Source organism: Capsicum annuum, chromosome 1 (genome assembly GCF_002878395.1).
Source record: "Capsicum annuum cultivar UCD-10X-F1 chromosome 1, UCD10Xv1.1, whole genome shotgun sequence".
Classification (NCBI taxonomy): domain Eukaryota; kingdom Viridiplantae; phylum Streptophyta; class Magnoliopsida; order Solanales; family Solanaceae; genus Capsicum; species Capsicum annuum.
The window spans coordinates 146,909,432-146,933,431 of NC_061111.1; the positions used below are offsets into that span (position 1 = coordinate 146,909,432).

Below are 24,000 nucleotides of genomic sequence, written 5' to 3' on the forward strand. Positions count from 1 at the left end.
GGAGAGAAAAGAGAGAGTGGTTGGATTGAAGAGGGGTGTGGGTTGGGTTGATTTGTATTTTTGAAAAGATTAGAAAGTTTTAAAAATATTAATCAAGTCCACAATTAACTTAATTAAGTTTCCTAATGATGTTTGCCCCTATCTGTTGGTCAATGTCACCAATCCTTCATTCAAGACTTAAAAGACACCTTTCCTTCAATTTTCTCTAGTAAGTTGATATTGCCGATTGCATGGTCCATTTTGTTAGTTGCCAAGTTTGTCCAATTTCTGGTCTTGTGGGAGTTTGACGGCTAAAATTAAATAGTCCTAGAATGTTTTCAGGTTGAAAAATCAAATTTAATTAAACAACATTAGAAAAAAGTAGCATTTTAATTCCTTACACTATATCAATCTTAGGCCCGAGCCAATCACACCAGTGTTATTGAATAGATTAAGAACAACATAAAGTATGACACTAACACATGTACTTGCTAAGTTGTTTTATTCATCTCTGCAGAAGTGCACTTTTAAAGCATGAAAGTTTTGACTATGTCTTTCTCTTATTACTTGTCACGATCCGAACCGGAGCCTGTCAGTGGCGGGCATCCCAAGCCAACTAAGGTTTGAGATGAGTAACCTTACCTCAAGAGCATAATGGAAATGATGAATAGTAGAAGCCAACCAAAATAATAAAAAAATATATAACTCAAAAGAAAGTTTGAGAGTCAAAATCAACTCCACAATGATTCTCCAACACTCTCTATAAAAGACTCTAATCCAAGGAAAACCAATTAAGTCGGGACATGCCCCCGACTATGCCAAAAGAAATCTAAAAGTACTAGAATAATAATTAAAAACTAAAAAAAGAGACCAGGACTTTCGAAAGATGGAGAGCTCACCACTTCGCAGCTGACCGACTGGGATATCAAACCACCTAACGCTGCACAAGGTCACAAGAAATGCCCTCGGAACCTACATCATGAAATGATGTAGCATTTGAGGACGGTCAATACGGCGAGTACTGACATGCAACCCAAGAAGAGGGATAAAACATGTATGAATTTACCAAAAATCAGTTATAAACCACATGCACATCAAGTATATACATATATATAATAGGATGTTGGGATAGAGGTAAGGATAAATTACATGAACATTTAAAATTTAAGCCTGAATTATATAACTTTCACTGTCATCTGCTGACCCATGGGTAGTATGGATCATCTAGTAACCCATGGGTTTTGTGGGTTCAGTACTCACCAACCGGCGGAGCCCCAGTTCGTGTTGGTCGTACGTATCGAGGTTATGCTAAATTCACAAATATACTAAATCCACCATACATATTATCCTCATGTTAAGGACACAATCTGGTCGTCCAATTAAGGTACGACATTCCTATGCCGGAAAACATAGGTTTCGGACGTTGGTCACAAAGACACATGCCTTCACGGTGAGATGTATAATTCTTTTTAGAGCCCAATTAAAATAATTTGCATGCCGCCTCAAACTTGGATCGATATAGAACTCAATTGTACCTATAAAATTGAAATTACAAAGAAAAAACTCAAAAACTCAATGTATACTTAAAATTAGAATACTAGTACTGTTGATTATAATAGCTGCGGATTTGCATATTTATAAGACTTTTGTTTTAGGTTTTGAATGTACTAGAATTACAATTAACATTTTTACTTCATGCTTTTCTGATATGTTCATATCTACATACGTACATACGCATCTATGTTATATGTATATGATGCATGCATTAATATATGTTATACGTATATAATGCATGCATCATATGTACGTACGTACGTGTATACAACAGAAGAAAAATAGCCAAAGTTCACTATTTCCATCCACAAGGGTAGAAAATTGAGAAGCCATAAAACCAGACTAATCAAACTGAAGTACAGAAAGCTTTAATTTTACTCAAAGAACTAAAACAAGGAAGAAAACAATAGTGCCTTCATTTATGAATTATATGATATATGATAGTTATGATAGAACATATGTACATTTACATAGACTTGATTTTTGGCAACCTAAGCTTTCTACAATCTTATATTCTTTGGTAAAAGTTCTATACAAAATTCCTCATTCATGAATGTTTCGACTTAGTACCTTTCCTCAGATCAAATGGATGGATAGGAAGAACGACACAAGAAGAAAGATATCAAAATACGCCCCAGTACGTCAATAAGAAGATCTCAAAATTGTTTACAATCAGAAAATTTTTGGTAGCAGAATGATGCAAAATTTACATAAAAGAGAGATTCGTCAAGCTTTTGCTACCTCTCTCAATCTCTTAAAATGGTGTCTTGTTTAACTTCCAGCTGCCTTCAAAAAGTTGTCGTATGGACTTGAAGCAGGTAGCGCAAAGAAGTTGGATTCAGCTGCACATGGCATTGGAGGGACGGTGATAAAGGGATTCGACAGATTCGGCTCAGAGGCATGCTTCACGTGTGTATGTCCAACCTGCAACATACATGAGTTCCAGAGATGAAAGGATGGATACAAATAAACATGCGCACTAACAGGGAAGTGTGAACGTATTAAAGTCGGAGCGCTAGACTATTAGTAAACCAAACCAAATAAAGCAACAGCTGGTACCATAGAGAAGCGACCATAAACTAGAGAGTCTAGGCCAATTTGAAAGACCATTTAATGTAGTGAAATAACTGAATTTTGGGCTGTTTGATGAAGTAAAAGCTCCTGTCTGAATATTGTAGTGCACACTTACAAGGAAAACATGACATCATATTTGTGAGAAATCACATTGAAATGGTGTCTCTAGCAGCAGAGAATCATAGGCAACTGTTCCACACATACCCTCGTTTCTCAGCAGCATTTACAAGCAGGGGCGGACCCACGTGTTAGGGTGGGGGTGCACGTGCACCCGTTAAGTTCGGAAAAAGTTCTATACATGTATATATCTTAAGAAACTATTATATAAATTATGTGCACCCCATTAGACACAAGTGCACTCTGGGCGCGTTGGTTCCAGCTAGTATCTTCCACACTTGCAATCCAAGATCGAGTCCGACGGACAACATTATTTTGCTATTTTTTTGTTTTTAATGTTAACAAAAAACTGATAGTAGGGATTCGAACCTTTGACAATTTGTTTAGATACTACAACCTTTACCACTAGGCTACTAGACTCACTGGTCTTATAAAGTTGAAGTTTATTTATTACCTTAAAACCCATATTTGGCCTATATATTGTATAATCCTCTACCAACCAGTTAGTCAGACACGACACTATTCCTCAGTCTTCATTGGAATATTCTTGACCGCTTATGTCAAAATTAGTCCTCATTGGAAGAATCTTGACAGCTTATGTCAAGATCAATCGTCATTGGAAGATTCTTGACCGCTTATGTCAAGATAATGGTACACCCGCGCTCTTCAAATCTTGGGTTCGCCTCTGTTTACAAGGTCTTTTTAATCATCTTCCAGCGAAATTAGAACGCACTAATAATTATCTATTAAAAGAAGGGGTAGTTCTCGACTGTTGTGTGGTTGTAATAGGATAACACTACTCTCTTCATCTCTAAAAATACTCATGCCGCCTTAGTTTATCATGTGATTATTACAAACTGTATATCATTTCCTTGTTCCATCATAATGCACTTGATATGTTTTTTTTTTTTCTTTTTTTTTGGGTGGGGTGGGGGTGGGGTGGGGTTGTAAATGCTATTTCCTCCCTTGTAATAGCAAAGTAGTATGCTAGCAACACTCTCCATAATATACCATGTTTAGAAACTACATCTTCCATTCTTTTTATGGCAATGATGCTCAAAACTGAAGATATCAAGACTATAAGATGAACACATTTCTTTTATACTTACAGGAGATTTCACATTATCGTAGTTGTTTGAAGACCTCATATTTGCCTGGATATAGTCCTGTCCATATAAGTCAAAAGGATTTTCGGCTTGGGCAATCATTAGATGTGACATCTTTTGCTGCTTCCCTGCTTGAAGGGCCTCGCAATGGTTTGCCATGTCCTTGAAAGTCATATCATAAGTTGAGACAGAGAGTCTTCCTCCCATAAGTGTTGTATCAGATACCTGCATACGTTTCAGTAAATGATTTTAGAAAAGTTAACTATGCCTAGGGTTGAAGAAGACCCAAAGTTCATTTTCTTAACATGGTATTAGAGTGGTTATAGATTGAGTTACACCCATTGTCTTAAGGTTTTAGGTTGGATGTTCAGATTCTTCACATAAATTGACTGTCATCCCTTCGAGCCTTCAAATAATGTTCCTCATTCAAGAGGTGTGGAGCCCAAAATTTTAGGCCCCTTTTTCTTCCACAGAACTCACCAGAAGAAAGCCCAAAAACCTTTTTTTTTGTGGCTTCATAGTTTATACTAGTGAACCTTCACTTCCCCTGTACCACCTTCTTGAGAAAAAATGAATCTATTTCTTCTTTATATAAAAGGAAAAGAACTTTCAGGACATCTTCCCTAGAAAGAATTATGACAATCAAACTCTTCCTTACCTAATTCCGCAGTTACTCTGTGCATGACACAAAATGAAAGGTATGCCAGCAGAAACGTACCGAATCTAGGAACTGAGTGACAGTTAAGAGGTCTGGAATTCGCAGAGTAAGATCTGAGTTAGATAAATTCTGCTTCTCAGTTGTTAAGCCGTCCTCCAAGATGGGCAAAGTCAGGTCACCAACCTGCTAGTACAAAACAAGGATGTAAGATAATGGTTAATAGAAAATGTCAAAAAAGATAATGGTTAATATTGGAGAAAGATATAAAGACTTAGAAACAGCTCCAACTACCTCGTCCAGACTCTTATCATCACTTGAACCGAATTGGTAGATCTTCCCTGATGTTTCTGAGACTAGCTGAGCTCCCAAAGGACAAACATCATCAGGAAGAAAATCTTTAAGCAACTGATCCTTTATAGCAGCAGTCTTATTCTGCACATAGGTCAAAATTCAAAATGCATTCAACATTGTGCTAAGTATTGAATCACAAAATGAGAATAGACACAACGTTTACTTTATAAGAATTCCTCAGGCTCTCGACTATTATTGAAGCAAAGTGTTCTGTAGTTTGGTTACTGGATAGTTGTATTGCCGCAAGTGATTTCAAGGCATCATCATCATCCTCTTTTGAGCCATAAACTTTGACTCCATGCCCTATTTCGCCAGTTACAGCTTGCAGTTTACAGTCATCTACCAACTGAAGAAAAGGATCAACCTGTTGAAGGCAATTAACATCGAATTAGACTAGACAACATCGCAGAAAAAGCATTATTTACAAATATCTATAGATGAGCACATTGAATAAAACATGACTGATGCAAGTCCTTACTGTATTATCCAGCAATGCAGCTTTAGCACAAGCAACAACAGGGATAAAGCTGTAGGCTTTAGATAGGAAAATAATCATGGATGTTGCCAACATAAAGAGTGACCTGCGACGTGATGGTGGTAGAGATCCTGCAAACACAAAAGAGATGACAAGAGGCAATGTCGGTGTGTTAATAGGGAATCACTCATCACTGGTTTGGTCAGACAATACAGCACCAATTGGCAGTATATCAGACCATATGCAGGCATTTGTAAAACATCTAAATAACATGCTCTTTTATTAAGGAGAAAAGGAACATAAAGAAATTTTCTGAATTATACCTTTCCCTCCTATAGAAATGTTCCTCAAAGAAAATGCTAGCTGGAAACTTCGAATAAGAGCCTCATGGCTGGATTTCTGGAAGACAAGAAACAAGCAAGTTATCAACAATAGCCAAGTCAATTATTACAAATGTTATAAATAAATTCAAGAGTCTTTCTGATGCAAAGTCAGCATCTGGGAACAAGTTAAAATTAAGATGAAATTGACTGAAAACAAGAGAGATGTGTAGCAATTTAGGGAAAAGGAAGAGACACGTAGTTTTTCATTCTAGAGAAGATTTCAGTTCACCATAGATCAGATTCCGATAACATATACCCTTATCTAATAGTTCCCAAATCTTTTATGTTGTTGGGTCGTAAACAACCTGCATGCACACCCAGAAATTTTTTGTAACAAAAGGTTCTAGACTAATGGAAAATCTTCTAAATGGATTTGTTTCAATCAGAACATTTGAAGCCTAGATTCAGGCATTCAGCTGCTACTGAAAACTCCACAATCACATTTGTATTAGTCCAGCTTTTCAAAAGAAGAAACACAATTAAAGGTTTTGTTAGTCCACCTCAATTTTTTTAGTATTACACTGTCTTTGGTTTTTCTTTTTCTTTCCGTTCCACCCACCCCGGTTTTCAATTTTGAAATTCTTGAATTTATGTTTATTTTCTAGAAATGCATTTGTACTAATTTCATCATACCAATCTTTCTTTTTTTGCCATCTATCTCATCACATAAACATCATATAACAACATTATCCCCCAAAGAAACCTCTACTCGACGGTAAGAAAAATTGGCTCTGAATGATGGCAAACACATAAGAAGCAAAGAGGCTCCAAAGTTTGCTCTTAGCGTTTGAAATTCATTTGCTTTAGACACAACATCCTCAATTCCTCACTGCCCATCACCCCCCTCCCCACCCTACCACCACCAAAAAAAAAATTGTTTAGCAATAGAAGTTGTTACCATCAAAATCTTCAGTCAGATACCTACTTTTAAATATAGGCAACACTCAAGATCATAGACACCGGAAGGAACAGTCTACAGTACCTAGAGAACAAACTACCTTATCTTTCTTTGATAATTCAGAACGGAATTACTAAAAATATCTCAGAAATTATATAAGGGGGTGAAAGAACTTGCACATCAGCAATACGAAGCATATAGATACACCTCTATGCTCACGTTCTACAGAGTTTAAAGAAAGAAGAAAAACGAAAAGGAGGTTGGAAATATATCAGTGATGTAGATTAATATCCACTACCAAGAAAAACATCACCACCTTTGTTTGTGAAAATAACACCACCAAACTGTAAGTATGAGCAATTGCTTCGTAATTCTCTGGAGTATTTGTAGGAGAGATTGCCTGCACCCACAGGGAAGATAGCAAGAGGCTGATCTGTCGAATTTTCAGCTTGAGAAAAATTCCATCCTGAAATGAAATGAAATGTGGTAAGGGGAAACCAAGAAAGCATACCACATGGGCATTAGTTTTTCCAACCAAAGGTAAAAATGTTGAATTGACTGCTCCTTTTTTTTTGAAAGGCAACTAATATCATATATCTTTAGCACAAATGCATACCTGCTCCTCTTCTGTATAACCATTCTCTTTTCCATCATCCATTCCAGGTAACGCATTCCTTTTCACTGTATAAGCTCGACTATAGCTTGATGTTAATCTTTTCAGCATGGATTGGTTTTTGGCCAAGGATTTAGCATTGAATGTTTTTTCCTTTCCATCCATATTGTCATGAGAGGGAGATTGCTCTTTCTTTAATTTATCAAAAAGCGCAGCTGAAGAAGAAAACACTGAAACAGTTCTAGATAGTGTCCTCTGAATACCAGTAGCCTTTGTTGACCGTGGATGGACAGAGTTAGGACGGGGGCAAACTGAAGATGGGACAAGTACAACAGAAAAGACACGATGTGCCACAAGCCTTGTTTCATGGTCTGGGGAGACCATAGCTAAAAGAATTTGATGGAATAATGCCTCAGGGAAAGCCTGAAAGGTAGAAGGAATAAATGAGAAAAAGGATGTTGACAATCAACCAGTTGAAAGCATACTAAAAGAAAATTAAGATGCCAAAAATAGAGTCCTCCTTGCCTTGTTTTTATATGAATGATTTGGTAAGGATGCAATAATCTGAGCAGTTCGATAAACAGCAGCCATTGTATTCCTCACCATAACCGTTACATTTGATATGCTTTCCAGCATCACTGCCATCACATCAAGAATTGGACCAGCATCTCCTACCTGTTTATCAGAGGGATCACAGTTTACATTGTTTCGCACTCAGCCATGTAAAATTAGGCCGTATATTAAATTTTCCTCTCTCTTCTTGTTAGGCGATGTTATCTGACTTAGGACGATGTTTCTGAGGCTCTCATGAAACAAAATTTCTCAAAATTGATAACCTTATTTAGAACAAAGGTAACTAGGGAATAAGTGCATACTTTAGGACTTTTGGTGACCTTGAGAAGTGGAAATGTAAAAAGAAACTAGACTTAGGGATAAAGCATGAAATTTACCTTTTGGGACATTTGTACAAGGCATTCATCAATAGCTGTGTATAACTTTCTGTTCCATTGAATTACTTCTTCCCCAAGTTCCGAGTCATCAAGGGAACAGATTATGCTCTTTCGGAGGTGTCTCATCATATCACTAAACGCACCAACTATCGTCACAGATAACTGAGCCTTTGTTGCCTTAGAAAGGGAGCTGGCAACTTGAACAATTTCTATCTGCATATTTGGATTTTTAATGACATTCTTATGATCAAGGTGCTTGATCAAAGTAGAAAGCAAGAAATGTGTGTTCTGCCCTGCATTTACGGAAAAGCACAGAGTGAGTACAAGGCGTTAAGGTGAAAAATATGCTGCTTAACCCCAATATTTAAAAGAAAAAAAAGGGTAATCACTGAGATTAAAGAAAAATCAAATACCGGAGTTTTCCATAATAGATTGCATGTCAAGCAACACAACAAGGGCAACTCCATGTTCAGGAGACCAAAGATCAGCATTATCGAAATAACGGAACAAGGCCTCCAGAACACGCCGTACAGTTGTTGCCTCCTTTGCTAACTTCGCCATGTTATGCAAGCACACCTTCGACCAAAAATTGGGGTTTCTTGAATCTTCCCTGTTCATGAGAGAAATGTAATTGGAGGTGAGATGATCTACGAAAAGAAAAATAATTAACATATGTAAAGATCATGGAAAGAGGTATTACACAGTGACATTAAGGCCTTTGTCTGTCACTATATTTTTCCAAGAAGTAGCCCTTCTCAATTCATTAGAGGATGACGACATCTGGTTTTCACCAGAAGAAACTGGTTGGTTATCATTATTAAGATCCAGCTTCTCTTTAGCGCCTTCACAATTCTCCAATACTGCAGCTGTCACCTGGTAAGATAAATGACATTAAACCAAAATAATCTCAATCGCCAGACAGGACGTCCCAATACTTCCCTAAGAAAATGCAAGTGCTAGTATTTGAATGCTAGAATTTAAACAAGTAATGGTAATTGGCGAATGTAATATGCGTATTGTTTTTGACACATATAAATAGGCATCTTGTTTCACTAGAAAAACAAGGCACATTGAAATAGATAAACACTTCATCTGACAAAAAATACCACTTATCACTCCGCCAATTCACATACAGCATTTAGAAGATATTCTTATATAATAATTTAGAAATCTAGGATCAATTTTATATTTGCTACAAGTTCGGAGTACAATATGAACACTCCAACTTGGAGAAGATCATTAAGAATTTGTAAACATGAAAAGAACCCCTTATCCTATAGTTATGTAATTTAGTAAGATTATAAGGCTGTAATTTCTTGTAATCACCATTTAATCTACAGTAACTTAAGAGAGTAATCAAACAATTCACTCTCCGCATATTCTTCTCTCTTTTCTTCACACGTATTGTAGGCAAAATTAAAAAACTGTGATGCAAAAATATATAAAGCCTTTCAACGACAATAAGAATGTGATCCAATTTAAAAGAATAATAATAGACATGCAAGATGGTATTTTGAACTAGGTGCGACAAAAGTGTCTGTGGTAGACAAAGAGATTTGGCCTAAACAACACACCAGTTCTGAAATTGGGAAAAAGAAAACCTCACAGACTGGAAGTACTGTACCAATTATATCAACAACTGATTAACAAGCAAAGCATAGATAATAAAACTTACACTATCGAATTCTGCTGGCATGTGACAAAATTCACCCATAAACCATATCTGTAGATGAGAAGTTGACAAAAGAAACAGAATTGCTCAGACTGTCCATTACAAATGAAATTGGACTTCACCTAAATAATCAACAGAAACAGCTAAAGAAACTGACAAGGTAAGTGGAAAAGACAAACATCAAAAGGAAATAATATCAGAATTCTCAGACAGCCAACCAATTAAGCTGCATGTTGCTGCTGTTTCTTTCTGACTTTCTAAATCAGTAACAGGGCCTCCCATTTACAAGAAAAAAGGGTTTGGAGAGAATAGCAAAGGACAAGAGTCCCCCAAATCAAAAGAAGCTGAAGGTGGGAAGCAAAAATTGCAATCTGGATATGGATCAGTCAAGGTAAGGTGATATTAATAGTGATGACTTTACATGATAGAATTAGCTCTCTTTTATAGGATTTCTACGAATTGCATTGATATTAAAAGTCCTTCCATTATAGTCTAGCCAAACACAAAATACCGCTGCCAGCAGAACACATATCCTAGATTCTATCCATCTCCCACACAGTGATTGATCGCAAAATGTCCAATACATCTAAACGGAAAAAACAATTGCGTTAGCAAACATGAGAAATGGTATTTCCTACATGTTCATGGAAAATGCACTATCATTACATGCCAAACAATCCTTCCAACATGTTCCTAGAAAACACACTATTGATGTACCATCACAACAAACCATGTGTGTTGCCTTTATCTTCTAAAGCAATGCGGTTATCCAAATGAATAAGGCCTGTAGACAGTGGCAGACAAAGGACACCACCAAAGGGTTACAATTCAATGTGGGGCGGAGTACCTCCACCCTTTGTATCTTCCCCCCTCTGCCCCCAGAGAGCTCCGACACCTTTTCTAGTGTATCCATGAGTCAACTTCTAGTCAATTAGCCACTATTGTATAACTCCACTTTCTTTGCTGAAATGGAGGAAAAAAAGGCTCCACTGTCATTGAAACTACTCAATTTAAACATTTCCCCGACAACGTAATTGTTCTCCACATGTCATATCTCAAGTTCCAAAAGTCCTAAGCCTTCTCATTTCTTTGTTTCAGTAGCAGCTTTTTCAGTTCTTCTCATGGCTGTGAAGTGGTGATCTTGCTCAGTTTCCAGTTTCCAATACCTTCTTGACCAAAGCTATTTTCTTTTGGATCTTTTTTGTTTGTTACAAATTGTTCAAATGGTTGATCAATTCTTGTTTAGATAAATTATTTGTAATATTTATAGTTCATAGAATTAGCTATTACTATTTATGGATAGTTCTGAAGAATTGATTAATGAATGAACTACATAGATTAGTTTATGGATTTAGTAGAATTAATTTTTGGGTTAAAATGAATTCTGTTTTATTATTAGATTATGCATCGATTGAGATGTAGATGCAAGCTTTTTCTTTCAACCCAGCCAAATTTAATAGCAAGTCCTTCAAACTCTATTCTATAGGTTTTTCCATGCCAACTCTTCTATTACAATAACAAAGATGTTGAATTGGTTAGGCTGACCACAAACCAATCCCTTTTTGTGGAAAATGTTTCCTCAAAAAAAAAAAAGATTTTTTGACAACCAAACACTTGAAATGACTTGTCCAGAAAATAATTTCCATTATACCAAACACACAAGTTAATTTTAGTTATAGTAATTTTAATTTAAATCTTAGTTACAAATTAGTTCAATTTCAAAAATCACTCTCTTTACTTAGATTTGAACCAAGGAACTTCAAATTTTCAGCATGCCCGTGAGATCACAATCCCCATTATTTCCAATAGCTAAATCAATCCTACATACTTTCAAATTTAGGGATTCATTTACTTTAGAAACTATATCACCAATCAGACAGCAATCACACATTAAAGTGAAACTCAATATGAAAGAATTAAGCATCTTCCTTATCAAAGAAAATAGTTATAATCAGCAGAGGAAGCAGTAGAGTAGCAGTTCTCAGCGAAGTGCTACGCACAAACTTTATTGTGGTTAGAAGCAATAAATTCTCCAAAAGTATGTTGTTTCACATATTATTAACAAATGATGGAAAAGGTCAGGGAGCTGATAGATCCTTAACACAAACAACAACAACATACCCAGTGTAATCCCACAAGTGGGGTTTGAGAAAAGTGGTGTATATGCAGATCTTACCCCTTCCTTGTGCAAATAGAGAGGTTGTTTCCGAAAGACTCTCGGCTTAAGTATAGAATATCAAAGAAAAGGGAAACAGAAAAGCCCTTCAAAGTGCTGTATTACAGTTTTGACACAGTATTGCCTGTTTTAAAATTCAATGGTACAGGTGCAGGAACTAATTCAAAGGCTTCTCAACAAATCTTTAAAAGGGAATCTTCTTCAGGTTAGACATATCTCTGCAGTTCTAATACTGAATGATGATGATGTGCTTCAATAAGACACCACTTGTAAACTCAGTTCATACTTTATGGGGCGCGGTTATACAATGAACGCGTAGAATGATGAAGATTTATAGTCTTCAAAGATCTAAGCCATTGTCCTAGCACATGCTTATGTAGAAATAGAAGACTAGGCTGCTATACAACTTTACTCGTATATCTGTTTGTTAAGATGCTGGGACATCCAACTGAATGGAAGTTACCTTTAACAAAATATTCAGTCAGTTTTCATGAGTTTAACTCCACAAACATGGAACTAATCAAACAATGTTCACACATCAGAAAGAGCATAAGGAAAATAGGGAGTTTATTTGGCAGTTTACCATAGCGGACAGGGCTTGAAGACCAGCGCAGCGCAGTTTAAGCACCCTTTCATCCTCACCCATCTCTTGAGTCAGAAGACAGATTTTAGGAATCAAACCTTCTAAGTTAAACATATATGTGGAGTCCCTCTGCACAATGCACAGTCAAATTCGAAAATAAGCTTTAACTGTTGAGGAGAATTTGCATTATCTTCAAGATAACTTCACCAATATAGGGTAAAGCCAAAACAAGAAGCTACTGACCTGGTTAATTACGAAGTCAAAAAGAGCTTGGCATCCAACTATGCGCATATCATCATGCCTCATCTGATCCAGCAAAATGTGTATTATACTGAGAAAGCTGCCTGCAAATAGTGGCCTGCAGTGCACATGTAATAGTTCATGACTCATTGTATGAAACACAGTAAGAAAATCAACAAACCCCATAGTTCAGAAACAAATCAATGATCTCCAATCAATTAAAGCCTAATGGAAAACAAGTGATAGAAACAACATATCATGAAACTGTGAATATCTCTGTAAAGGGGTAATCTTTCAAAATTTGCACAAGATCGCCCTCATTTTCTTGAATTTTGAAGATATCCCAGTAGAAGAAGCATCAATGCCTCTTTTCGCACAGTAGCAGATGAAGAAACGATCAGTCATTTTCATTTCAGCCTCGTTTCGTCACTTACCTTCAGTAAGTGCAAAAAGCTTCCATTTCATAATAATCTTCCAAGAGTTCCTGCTATCCATTAGCTTGGCAGCCGATATTTCTAATCTCCTATATTGCCTGTATAATGACCTCCATGGGTAGGAGACCTGGTATGTTAAGGAATCTAGAGAGTAAACTAAAAGCAACAACAAAATACCCAGTGTAATTCCACGAGTGGGTCTGAGGAGGGTAGAGTGTACGTGGACCTTAACCCTACCTAGGGAGGTAGAGAGGCTGTTTCTGGTAGACCCTTGACAGATCTTCAATCCTCTTTTAATAACTTGCAAGAGAGACCACAAAAAGGAGGCTTGGTCTCTCATTCATCACCTTCAACTTTTCTGAAGCTTTGAAGTTGGAAACAGTGTTAAAAAGCACTTGACCTGCCTTAAAGAGGCATATTTGAACCTCCATTCTCTTTTTTATAGTATCAAAGGGGCCCAAGCCTCCACCTTTCAGAGAATCGTAGATGTGCTAAGTAATGAGATCATAACTTCATCAACTAATGGTTAGTATAGCTTGTTTAGTGGAAGGATCAACCACTACATGATGCTACATGGATTACTAAGGATGACTTTCCTTCCCTCGGAATCGAGTTTTCTTCCACCAGAAATATAAACAAGTTTTAAAAGATTAAGAATTATTCTTTTTCCAACAAAGACAGGGAGAGTTAACAGAAGAAAAACATGAACTGTCGCTGAAGTCTTCTACTAGATCATTTTAATCAGTTAGATTCTAAAAAGGTTTAGGTTGATTATATTATATGCTTTCATTGCATATTCTATACGTACATCTTATGGTGGAACGAGGTATTTGGTTTTCTGAGATATTCACTCTCTGGTTATAGTTCTAGCTCACTGGTCCAGATCCTATGCCAATTTTTTCATTGCCAAGTTGTTCCCTAGCATTTGTTTTCTACGTGATTCATGGGAAGCTTAGTTTTGTTGTCCAATACAGAGTGCATAACTAACATTGTGCAACCTGTTAAATGCCAACCGTGCAAATGCCAATGCTGCATTGCAGTGTAGGGCCTTTAGTGGAATGTTTTTTTATTTTGCCTATCTGCTTCTACGGACAAGTTGCTCAGTGAACTTATAATGTTTTGAACGAGCACTGGTTCCAAGCAAACATCAAGGTGTAGTTTCGTATTGTCTTCAGGGGCCTTTGTTATTTTTCCAGAATATAAAAAATAGACTAAATACTAAAATTTCTACGGAATTCTATTTTATATAGTTTTAGTGCTTCAAACCAGAGGAATTTAAGCTTTTAGTGTGGATGCAAAAATAGTGAAGATGGAGAAATGATAGGATAATCAGATGGAGCATTTACCTTATCTGAAAAAAAAATAAAGGGGAAGAAAAGATAGGTTGTCAGATGTAGACTTATTGCCCTGCTGATTTTTCAGGCTAAACTTGCTAAAAAAGAATATTGTAACCTGCTAGTCTGGTGCATCATTTCATACTTTTAACTGTTTTCTAGTCTATAATGCTGGACCACACCAATATGATACTCCCTCCATCCCAATTTATGTGATGCACGTTGACTGGCACAGATTTTAAGAAAAAGACTTGACTTTTGAACCTTGTGTCTAAATAAGCCATAGATATTTGTGTGGCCTATAAGTCATCGCCGTAAGGGCAAAATGGATGGTTAAAGCTTAATTGTTTCGAAATATAGAAAGGTATCGTTCTTTTTGGAATAGACTTGAATAAAAGGGCATCACATAAATCGGGATGGCGGAGTAAGAAAAGAAGACTAAAATGTAGGTTTGCTTCAGAAATCTGGTGTGTATATTTAGTGTTTTGAATGGCTCGTTTCATTTCGGAAGTTTTTTTTGGGCTATATTTAGTGTTTCCTTTTATGATTCCGTATCCCGTGTTCCATGTTTATTACGAATCTGTGTGCTTTCCTCTGCTTTCCTCTGTTTTATATTCCTTATGGGTGCCGTATTTATGTTATGTAATCTGCTTCTGTGCTTTACTATATGTTTGTGTGGTATCTCGTGCCTTGAGCCGGGGGTCTTTCGGAAACAGCCTTTCTACTTCATCAGAGGTAGAGGTATGGACTGCGTACATCTTACCCCCCCAGACCCCACTAGGTGGGAATACACTGGGTTTGTTGTTGTTGTTGTATATTATATGCTTTCAATTTCTGTTAGGTTGTTTATTTTTATCTTGATTTTACCTCTATCTCTTACTTACAGATGAAGTTCTCATTATTTCAAGAATGTATGTTATTTAGGTTCCTTATTCGATAAATAGAACCTTTTCATATTATTTTTAACATAATTTTATTTTATCTTTTTGATAACCTAGTGTTTGTTAGAACAAATGGGAAGAATCACCAAGTGTTTTTTTGTCTCTGCTGGGATTCGAACCTAAGACCTCAGGCTCTCAACTCACTTCATTGACCACTAAGCCACACCCTTAGATGCTATTTTTAACATGCTTAGTTTGAAGAATAAGTATCTAGGAATTGACCTCTAACCCCGTATCTTCTTTATCCTCTTTTCTTCTGCCTTTCGCCCATACTACGTCACAAATACTACATACGAGTTTGCCCTTCACCACTAATAGAATCATTACCATGACAATCAATAAAACATCAAATTCATTGTGACCACCCTAATACTAACCTTGTCTTTTGATACCAAAGAAATAGAAAAAACTGGCAAACTCGTTCAAAATTAAATCCTGAGATGAGACGAAACTACTTTTCTGATGCATGTCCATAGCAGCTCAGAACCTTGTAACTCATATCATGTCTTTAGAAAATATAAAAGAAATAAGCACATTTTCATAACATTATCCTTTTCTTGAACAGAAACCTTCTTCCATCAATGCTAAAAGAGCAAGAAACTTACATTTGTTGCTTACAGGTTGTAAGCAACCTCCGGTAGATACACATGACAACCTTTACAGACCCGAGATTCTCGTTTCTTAGTTCCCGGTAGCACCTTTGCTCAAGAACAGTCGTTATCTGGCCATAGATTGAAGTTCATCAGCTCATCCCAAACTTGAAATATGGTAAAATATATAATGGTAGAGCATAGTGGCTTTTATCAAAATCTCAACAATTTTCGAGAATCCATATATTGCATGGTTGTAAGAATACTATCTAAATGCTTTTAACGAGAAAACAAGAAATGAATCTTAAATTTAAAATCAAAATAAGTTCATCTTATCAAGTTTGTTCAGCATCTCAGTAACAAAACCTTGGGTATCCGAAGTGGATTTTTTGAAGCATATTCACACAATTTGCTGATCATTCGATCATTAGGCTCTCCATCCTGTCCAAAATAAAAGATAAGTTAGTTCTAGAAGAAGCTTAGTTATTTCAAACCAATAAAAGAAATCAAGTTCTAATGCTTCAAATGAGTAAAGGAAGCATAGGAAATGTTAAGGAGGTTATATCCTACCTCATTATTCAAGAAGCTCAAACGTAAATTTCAAGAATACGTCACTGCTACCATGATGGTAGAATCCTAAAAGATTCAAACTCCAGTGCGAACAACGTAAAAAACCTACATGTGCTAAAGTTTCTTCATCTCTCCAACCAAACTGGGGCCAAGTTTTGTCATTCACACCAACTTAATCTAATTGCAACTTAGCCAGAAGTACAACTGCTAGGCGGTGTTATTACTCAAAACTGATGTTGGCAACCAATGAGTTATGACCTTTCACATCTTTTACCATGTAATAGGCTCTAGGTTCAAATCCCAGATAAGAATACAAGATAAGAATACAAGGTGATTTTTTCCTATCTGTCCTAGCCCTGGTGGACAAAGTTATCTAGTATCTGTTGTTGGTGGGAAGTGACAGGTATCCTGTGAAATTAGTCAAGGTGCGAGCAAGTTGGCTTGGACATCATGATGTTAGAGAGCTTCTAGATATCCAAGTTTTTAACGTATATATGTGGGAAAATGTTCAGGACATAGTATGAACAATGTTTATTTGGGGCCACTACCAATTCAGGTATAATAATACTCTCAAATACTGGTTTAAGACTGAATTGATTGTTTCATCATATTTCTGATGGATATATTGCACAGAGTCTAGAGCTTGTCCAGAGTACTCAGAGCATCAAAATACAAAAGTGCAGAGCTATCTAAAAATTTGAGGAGTTCTTATCCCCTATCTGTAACCTCAAAGAAAGAAATAACCCAAATATTACCATTTGACTTTTAACTTTGTTTAGTGCTTAATCTTACTATACAATGCTATAGGAGAGTATGTTAAACTTCCCTGATGAGAATATCCCACTTTTGTAATAACTAGTAAATTAACTCATTATCAGAAATAAAAATTAGAAAATAAGGATCTAACACAAGCTGAAACAAGTTCCTTAACTACATACAAAATAACATAGGGGACGTTAAATGAAGCCTTAATCACCGAAAACTACCAGAAAGGCTGAATGTCTAAAATCAATCGACTATACAGCAACCTCTAATCACGTAACATAAGAATCATCAAAAAACAACCTACAGGATGTCATTGGGGTATAATTCCAACATACATTGCCGAAAAAAATTATAAGTTATCAAACAGAACACCTGACCCCAAGCTATGCACTTCCAATCGCTGGACAACTAACTTTATGATTTCTTATAAGGTTCAATTGCATGTACAAATCAGAACGTAAAATTGTACAACATCTCATCAGACTGAGTGCAACAACCACCTAGGAGCTGTTTTGTGGTGGTGGTGAGGTGGGGTGGGGTGGGGCGGTCTGTGTGAGGAGTAATCAGTCCAACCCCTTGATCATATTGTAAGCCAAAGGATTCAAGATCATATACACTACCTATTGACAAGCTAAACAATCCACCAAGGCCCATAATTTTCACAATATTCTTCTTCTTTTTTTTTCATACATGTGGTAAAGAAATGAATCTTAGGTCTAACTCAATCTCAAAAGCTAATCCAAAAGGGGAGGAATGTCCAACAACACAGGAGAAGACAACAACCCATTCCCTCCACCAAAGTAGGACACTCAACTCCCCCTTCACGCCCATAATTGAACATCTTGAGCGTGGATAACATAACATGGGGGTCCAACATTGCATAAAACAATAAATGAATGTCTGCCCGTACTTATACCATGTAAAACATTGATCTTGCGAATAACTCAATCCTCCAAAAGCTAACTCAATAGATGATATCGCTCAATACCATATAAGGAGACAACATCTTGTTTCCTAACTCCTCCACCAATGTGAGACACTTAACACCCCTTCACGCCCATAACTGAACATCTGGAGCATGAATAACATAACATGAGGGTCCAACATTGCTTAAACCAAGAAAACGAATGGGCCAGGCTCTTATAGCATGTAAAAAATGGATCTTGGACCTAACTCAATACCCCAAAAGCTCCTAATCCCTCCAACAATGTGAGACACTCAACGCGCCAAACTAAAACTAGGAGAATCAAAAAAACACCCAAATAAGAAAATTAACAAAATTCATTTTCTATGTATAAAATAAGTAATGAACAATCAATGTAATGTTAAAACAAGACTAACCGGGGTTCGAGGAAAGCTATCAGAAATCAACTTCTTATAACGCTTAACAGGTTGACGGGACCTCGTCCGCATTGCCGGACAACACACACAAAGTTGATCACACGCCGGCATTATTCTATGAGAAATCCCCATTATTTTTATTTTTTTTTCAATTTTTCAACAAAATTACCCTTTTTTTCTCGAAGATAAAGGAAAACACGAGGTGGGTTTTCCTAATATGTATTCAAATTTCAAGAAACACCCACCAAAACCAAAAAAAGAAAAATAACTCCTTTTTTATATTATTGGGGCCAATTCAAGATTGGCAAAAAATGAGAGGAAAAAAGAGAGAGAGAGAGGATTGCCAAGAGGAAAGAGGGAGATCGGAGAATACTCACAGATCTCCCAACTTCCTTCCTCAAATGGCAAAGACGAACGGGAGAGAAAATGCCTGATTTTGTTCTCTCTCTCTATTTTTTTCAATATGGACTCTTCTCTCCCAACGTTTTTGCATGGGATTCACGTTCTTTCTCTACATTTATTATTACTCTCTTCATCAAGAATTGTGATGGGACAACACCACACAAAATTATTAAATAAAAGAAATAAAAAAAACAAATGTTTTTGAATTACAAAATTTGAATAATATTGTCCATACGATAATATTCGCTTCATTTCAATTTATTCATTTAATTTTAGTGAGAGTCTTTCGAAAACAACCGCTTTACCTAATCGAGGTAGTGGTAAGATCTACACACACTTATCTTCTCAGATCTCACTTGTGAGGGTATGTTGTTATTGTTGTTAATTTTGACTCTAGAAAGTAAAGAACAATTTTAAATCTTACAATAACGCATACTCAATGTAATTCTACCAATAAGGTCTGGAGAAGATAGAGACTGGAGTGTATGCAGATTTTACCCCTATTAATAAAATTAGGAGAGCATGGAGTGTACGCAGACCTTGAATGCAACACGAGAACTTCTTGAAGATCACTCATCCTAGGACTACTCTTGTTCGAGCATGGTTAACGTTGGAATTATAATGAAATTCGATGTATTGAGTATTGTGCATGGTATGATATCATCATATCTCAACTATCTCCACTATACTACAGAGGCAAGAGATATGTACAACAAATATGTAGAAGACACTAAAATACTTCCTCGGTTTTAAAAGGAATCGGAGTTTAAAAAAAATAAATAAGACTTTTGAATCTTGTGATTCTAAATAAAGTTATGTCAAATGTATCAAAATATTATTTGATTTTATAATCTTAAGTATGATGCGTGCAAAGTTAAAATTAAAATATTATAAAAAAAAAAAAGAGTCAATTTTTTTCAAAACGAGTTAAAAAGAAAAGTAGAACTTTTTTTTTTTTCAAATAGAGGAAATGTCCTTTAATTTTGGGTGTTAATGTTAATCATATATTGAGAAAACTAGAATAAAAAAGTTGTAAAAAAAAAAAGATATTTGTAAACGGGTTATAAAACAAGGCAAGATACGACAAATTGAAACGGATGGATGGAGTAGTAATGATGCAAGCAATCTAATCATTGTATTACGGTAGCTGTTGGTACTATAAATTAATCATTGTGAGGACTGATGAGTTGTTGCCTTTTGCTAATATGGTGTAATAATTATTGATTTGGAATGTAATTGACTTATTTTGAATTTGTTATTATGTGATACAAATCTCGTGTAATTATTTTACTCCGGATTGTTAATATATACTAACCCTTTTTAATGTTAAAACAAAGTATGATGTATTTAATATTGTACCTAAAATGAATTTTATGTTATTTTTAGGGATAATACCCAAAAAATATCTGAACTTTAATCAAATTTTCAGTGGAGCATATTAAACTTTGCGGGGTCCTATTACCCTTATATTTTTTTAAGTGGAATTAATTCTCCCGGGCTTTTTTAAAAGTGGAATTAATCCTCCCAAAAAATGTTATACCCAGTTTTTTCGGTGTGAAGTGTGGTACACGCGCTGTTTCTTCTCCGTTTTATCAGTTTTCAACATTTTTTCACCATTACAACCATATTAAAGATTCCACAACTCAAATTCCTCCTACAAATGAAATTCCAAATGATTCTATTGAGTCAATTTCAAATTTCAAGTCCATTCTTATCACTCCAAAATTTTTCAAATTCAATTATGAGGAAAGTTTCTTCATACTTGAATTCCAAATTTCAAGTTTCAATTACGCCAACTCAATGAAATCTTTCATTGAGTTTCAAATTTCAAGTTTCAATTACGCCAACTCAATAGAATGGAATTTCAATTTCAAGTTCCAAGTTAAAATTACGCTAAATTTCAATTTCAATTGAATGGAATCTTCCATTAATCTTCAAGAATGGAAACTGAAATAAAATCTTCAAGAATTCAATTTCAATTAACAATGGAGCAACCATTGTTGAAGAAAGGAAAGAGAGAAGAGAAAGAATGAAAAAAAATATAAAACTTTAAATAATTAGAAAATTTAGGGGTTGTTTGGCCCAAAAAAAAAGTTTTAAACGTTTTTTTACGCCTTCACGCGCTCAATGTGTGTGACTAACACGCAATGGGCCAAGTGACAGATATATACCATTAAAATACGAAAAAAAAAGTTTGGAGATAATAGGACCCCCGCAAAATTCAATATGCTCAACTGATAATCTGGTCAAATTTCAGGTATTTTTGTGAGTATTCTCCCTTATTTTTAAGCTGACAAGTAGTGTGTATGTAAAATGTTTGTATTCGACTTGATCAATAAAGAATATTATACTACTCATAGTATATAAATTGTTGTCTTTCTTTATCACAATTTCAAATATAATTCTAAAAAAACAATATATCATTAATATTTAATTTTAACATGTAGGAATAGTCATGTCATGGTACATTTTATTTATTTATTTATTTATTTATCTATTTTTGCAAAGGTTTAGAAAAATTGTGATTTTGGTTAGTTTAAAGTTAATATTGCTAACTCGTCATTTTTCCATAAACAAAATAATAAGTGGACAGGATTTCATCCAATCTGTCATCCGATGGGAGCCTTGATGAATATTTTTATATTGTTTTTAAAATCTCCATAAGTAAATACCTAGGGGTGTACATAGGTCGGATTGATTTGATTTTCTATTGAAGAAAAACAAAACCAATTATGTCGATTTATTAAAACTATAAACCAAATCAAACCAATATAAAATCGATTTTTCCGGTTTAGGTTTTAGTCGGTTCTTTCGGTTTTTTCTTTTTTCCTCGGTTTTTTTTTATAATCTTTATTTTTTACAATTATATTGTGATTGAAGTTTAGATCAAGTATATTTTCACTCATGTGCTAATAAAAAACCACAATTATGAAAAATTGAGGTGCGAAAAACTCTCTCGAAACTAAAAAAATAAGATGAAGAGTGAAAAGTTTAGGTTTTAAGTTTATATTGGACTTTGGATCATTTTATTAGCAATTAATGGATAAATATTACAACTTAAAGACCCAAATATGAATATATATATATACACACACACATATACACACACATCTACTTTCTAAATATTGAAAATTAATAAAACTAATTGAAAAAATATTTAAAAAGTAGATTATGATTAATATTTTATGTATAAAAAGTTAAATTATATATATATATATATATATATATATATATATATATTATGTCGGTTTGATTTGGGTTCGGTTTGACCTTTTTTTTGTTAACACCAAACCAAACCATAAGTCTATTTTTTTTCTCAATTTGGTTTGGTTCTTCGGTTTGATTTGACTTCACAGTTTGGTCTGTACACCCCTAGTAAATAGTATAAGTATTTTTGTTTTAATTGAACGAGGATATAATGTATACATTTATGTACTTTTTTTGTAAATATATATTAATGATGAAATACGACATAATTATCGAGCTATACTACTAAAAAAAAGGAAAAAACCTTTCACAAGCTGTGGTCGGAAAAAGCCGACCACTTGTGGTCGGATTTTAATGTTTTTTTTTAATTAAAAAAAGCGACCACAAGTGGAAGCTTACCTATGATATCCATCACATATCACTTTTACTGAGGATGTGCAAGTTGCGGAAGATCTAACCTATGAGGAAGTGCCTATTGCTATTCTAGATCGCCAAGTTAAGAAGATGAGAAATAAAGAGATAGCATCTGTGAAAGTACATTGGAGAAATCGTCAAAGAGAAGAGATTACATGGGAAGCTGAGGAAGCAATGAAATCTAAGTACCCTTATTTGTTCAAAGATGAAGAGAAAGTTCAAGAAACGGAGTTAGAACATTAACAAGTAAGTTTTTTTTATATATGCATAGTATTTATGTGACGATGTGAATATTAATGATGGACTTGAACTTGTTTCGATTAAATAACTATGCTAACATTCGAGGACGAATGTCCTAAATAGGGGAAGGACGTAACACCCTGTATTCAAGTACGTGTATTGGCGTATTCAAGTACGTGTATTGGTCTTATTTATATGAAATTAATTATTTTATTTTATTTATACCAGAATTTGCCCGTCGATGGTTCCATGCGAAGGTTATTGAATAAGCTTTCAAACGATATAAAGATTTCCAAAAACAGATAGGTTTCGAATATAATCGAGCACATTCGAAACTATAAAACGGTGGCCGGGATATTTGAGAATAGTAAATGTGCAGGAAAATTTCCTGCACACAAACTACTGAGGCTAGCCGAATTTTTGAGTCAACTTCGAACACTCATAACTCCCTTAATATAATGAAATGGGAGAGCTGCGATCTATGAAAACAAAGATCTTTGAGTCTTCTTTCCAATGCAATTGGTTTCATCCAAATCCAACGTCTGAGTAAGGAGTTATACTCGTTTTACTTCAGCCTATCAAAACAGATTTTTAGAGTCAACTTCAAACGACCATAACTCCTTGTACAGGACGAACTGAGTGGCCTACTTTATTTGAAGTGAAATCCCTTTGAATTATCCTTCCAACGATACCAATTTCACCCAAATCGGATATCGGGACAAAGAGTTATGGTCGATCTACTTTAGCTTATCAAAACAGTCCACCAAAGGACAAATTTGACATTATTTAAATTTTAAAGGCATTTTGGTCATTTCCTATTATATTATGGACGGGAATATGTGTATATATATATATTTATATGAGTTCAAAAACTCATTTTCATCATCAATCATTGAGGAAGAACAAACCCTAGCCAAATTTGACCTTTAAATT

The 24,000-nt window shown here is 35.2% G+C and overlaps 1 protein-coding gene across 1 annotated transcript; it reads right to left on the reverse strand.

The window, feature by feature from the left end:
- Positions 1 to 1,929: 1,929 nt before the first annotated feature.
- Positions 1,930 to 19,271, reverse strand: LOC107857129 (protein SEMI-ROLLED LEAF 2; the record flags this gene model as incomplete). Its single annotated transcript, XM_047397617.1, is given in 19 exon segments — positions 1,930 to 2,457; positions 3,834 to 4,055; positions 4,549 to 4,671; positions 4,780 to 4,920; positions 5,003 to 5,203; positions 5,318 to 5,445; positions 5,638 to 5,713; positions 6,912 to 7,061; positions 7,212 to 7,631; positions 7,734 to 7,883; positions 8,159 to 8,451; positions 8,572 to 8,768; positions 8,859 to 9,031; positions 9,834 to 9,881; positions 12,590 to 12,718; positions 12,833 to 12,947; positions 16,144 to 16,259; positions 16,495 to 16,569; positions 18,805 to 19,271. Coding segments are annotated over 19 exon segments (3,042 nt in total). The 3' UTR covers positions 1,930 to 2,304.
- Between the last annotated feature and the right edge of the window lie 4,729 nt (positions 19,272 to 24,000).